This window comes from Gossypium hirsutum, chromosome A06 (genome assembly GCF_007990345.1).
Source record: "Gossypium hirsutum isolate 1008001.06 chromosome A06, Gossypium_hirsutum_v2.1, whole genome shotgun sequence".
Lineage (NCBI taxonomy): Eukaryota > Viridiplantae > Streptophyta > Magnoliopsida > Malvales > Malvaceae > Gossypium > Gossypium hirsutum.
In genome coordinates this window covers 59,382,715-59,385,970 of record NC_053429.1, presented here as the reverse complement: position 1 = coordinate 59,385,970, position 3,256 = coordinate 59,382,715, and the positions used below count along the sequence as shown (strand labels likewise).

The following is a 3,256-nucleotide window of genomic DNA, read 5'->3' as shown; positions in this document are numbered from 1 at the left end:
TCCTATAGCACCCCAGAGTATGGATTTTTTGACACTGAATAGACCCCCAGTAGACAAGATCCGAAAGCATGGAGCCGAGGAGTTCCGTGCAAATAAAGATGGTGATCCCAAAAGGGCAGAGTTCTGACTTGAGAATACGATTAGGGTATTCGATGAGTTATCTTGTACTTCTGAAGAATGCTTGAAGTATGTCATATCCTTTTGAGGGATTCGGCATACCGTTGGAGGAAAATATTAGTTTCAGTGGTGCCTCACGAGAGAGTTACATGGGAATTCTTCGAAGAAGAATTCCGGAAGAAATACATTAGTGAGAGATTCATGAATGAAAAGCATAAGGAATTTCTTGATTTGAAACAAAGCCGCATGACTGTTACTGAATATGAAAGGGAGTTCGTCTGACTCAGAAGTATGCTCAGGAGTGTCTGTCCTTTGAGGCTAAGATGTGTCAAAGATTTGAAGATTGACTTAATGAGGATATTAGATTGTCAGTGGGTGTCCTTGAATTGAAGGAGTTTGTGGTGCTCATTAATTGGGCTTGTAAGACCAAAGAATTGATTAAGGAGAAGAAGAAAATTGGGGCAGAATCTAGGGATGCAAGGAAGAGACATTCGAGCAAGTCATTTCAATCTCCATCTAAGAAATCTAGAGATGTTTATTCTCATTCTCATGTGTTAGTCGGACACTCACACAGAGATCATAAGAAACATTGGTAGCTAGTATGGGTAATGTCAGGTCTTTTTGACCAGAGTGCCAGCATTGTGGTAAAAGTCATTTTGGCAAGTGTAGAATGAACGATGGATCTTGTTTCTGATGTGGTTCTCAAGACCATTTTATCAAGGATTGCCCCGAGATGATCGAGAAAGAAAAATTTCAAAATACAAGGCCAAGTGGCACAAATTTTAAATGAAGACCTCAGAAGAATGTCGGAATTGGGGCTAGTAGCAAGAATGTGACGAGAGACACCATAGGGAGATCCAAAGCTAGAACTCCGGCTAGAACCTACGCCATAGGTGCACGTGAAGATGCATCTTCTCCTGATGTGATCACCAGTACATTTTCTCTCTATGATAATACTGTTATTACTTTGATTGACCCTGGTTCTACTCATTCCTATGTGTGCATGAAATTGGTGTCTAGCATATACATACCTGTTGAGTCTATGGAGTTTATGATTAAGGTGTCCAACCCCTTAGGCAAGCATGTGATAGTCGATAAAGTATGCAAGAAATGTCCTTTGATAGTTAGAGGTTACTATTTTCTGGCCAATTTGATGTTGTTACCATTTAATGAGTTTGATGTGATATTGGGTATGGGCTGGTTGACACTCTATGATGCTGTAGTAAATTGTAGGCAAAAGGTTATTAAATTGAAGTGTGAAAATGGTGAAACTCTTTTGGTTAAATTAGATTAACCAGAGAATTTGTCATATTGTGGTATCCTCAACGTCTGCCGGGAAATGTTTGAGGAAAGGTTTTGAACCTTATTTGGCTATTATAATGAATGCTAAGGAGTCTGAGCTGAAGGTTGAGACCGTACCAATTGTATATGAGAATGCGGATGTATTTTCGGAAGAACTGCTTGGGTTACCCCCTTATAGAGAAGTTGAATTTGGTATAGAGCTAATGCTAGGGACAACGCCTATTTTGATTACACCGTATCGAATGGCTCCGACTGAATTGAAAGAACTAAAGTCACAATTACAAGAGTTGACCGATAAAGGCTTTGTGAGGCCACGATTTTCACCGTGGGGTGCTCTGAAGTTATTTGTGAAAAAGAAATATGGGTCTATGAGGCTGTGTATAGACTACCGACAGTTAAATAAAATGACAATCAAGAATAAATATATGTTTCCATGGATTAACGACTTATTTGTTCAATTGAAAGGAGCAGCATGGTTTTCTAAGATAGACTTGAGATCCGGCTCCTATCAACTGAGAGTAAGGAGTCAGATGTGCCTAAGACTACTTTTAGGACGACGTATGGCCACTACGAATTCCTTGTCATGCCTTTCGGTTTAACAAATGCTTCTGCATTGTTTATGGATTTAATGAATAGGATATTTCAACCATACTTGGATAAGTTTGTCGTTGTATTTGTCAATGACATCCTGATATATTCTAGAGATGAGGTAGAGCATACCGAACATTTGAGAATCATTCTACAGACTCTGAGAGATAATGGGTTGTATGCCAAGTTTGGTAAAAGTGAGTTTTGGCTTCGTGAAGTTAGATTTTTGAGTCACATTGTCTCGAGTGATGGCACTAGGGTTGACCTCAGCAAGGTTTCTACTATTGTTGAATGGAAACCACCAAAGAATGTGACTAAGGTGAGAAGCTTTCTGGGTTTGGCTGCTTATTACAGGCGATTTGTAAAGGAATTCTCTATGATTGCTACTCCCATGACGAGGTTATTGCAAAAAGAAGTTAAGTTTGAATGGTGAGATAAGTGTCAGCAGAGTTTCGAGAAGTTGAAAAAGTTGTTGACTGAGGCTCCAGTATTAGTACAACCTGAATCAGGAAAGGAGTTCATGATTTACAGTGATACTTCTCTAAATGGTTTGAGATACGTGCTTATGTAGGAAGGCAAGGTTATAGCTTATGCCTCGAGACAATTGGAACCTCATGAGAAGAATTATTTGACACATGACCTGGAATTGGCAGTTATAATGTTTGTCTGGAAGATCTGGTGACATTACATGTTCGAAGAGATATGTCATGTATACACCGATCATAAGAGTCTTAAGTACTTGATGACTCAGAAGGATTTAAATTTGAGACAACGGAGGTGGTTGGAACTATTAAAAGATTTTGAGTTGATTATCAACTACCATCTGGGTAAGGCGAACATGGTCACTGATGCATTGAGTAGAAAATCATTATTTGCATTGAGAGCAATGAACGCCTAATTGGCCTTGTCAAATGATGGTTCGATTCTAGCTAAGTTAAAAGCTAGACCGACATTTCTCCAAGAAATTTGTGAAGCTCAGATACGTGACAGTGAATTGTTAGCCAAGGGAACTCAGTGTGAATCGGGTATTAAGTCAGATTTTTAGATTGATTCCGATGGTTGCTTGAAGTTTCGAGATAGGATTTGTGTTCCTAAGGATACTGAGTTGATTCGAAAAATTTTAATTGAGGCACATAGTGGTTGTTTGTCGGTACACCCCGGAAGTACGAAAATGTACAATAATTTGAAGAAAATGTATTGGTGGCCAGGTATGAAAAGAGACATTTTGGAGTTTGTATTAAAATGCTTA

General features: G+C 39.0%; 1 protein-coding gene across 1 annotated transcript; it reads left to right on the top strand.

Moving 5' to 3' along the window:
• Positions 1–1,496: 1,496 nt before the first annotated feature.
• On the top strand, positions 1,497–2,440 carry LOC107920378 (uncharacterized mitochondrial protein AtMg00860-like). The gene is made up of 2 exons (XM_016850074.1): positions 1,497–1,654; positions 2,122–2,440. The coding sequence occupies exons 1-2, from the start codon at positions 1,497–1,499 to the stop codon at positions 2,438–2,440; spliced, it is 477 nt and encodes a 158-aa protein (XP_016705563.1).
• Positions 2,441–3,256: the final 816 nt, after the last annotated feature.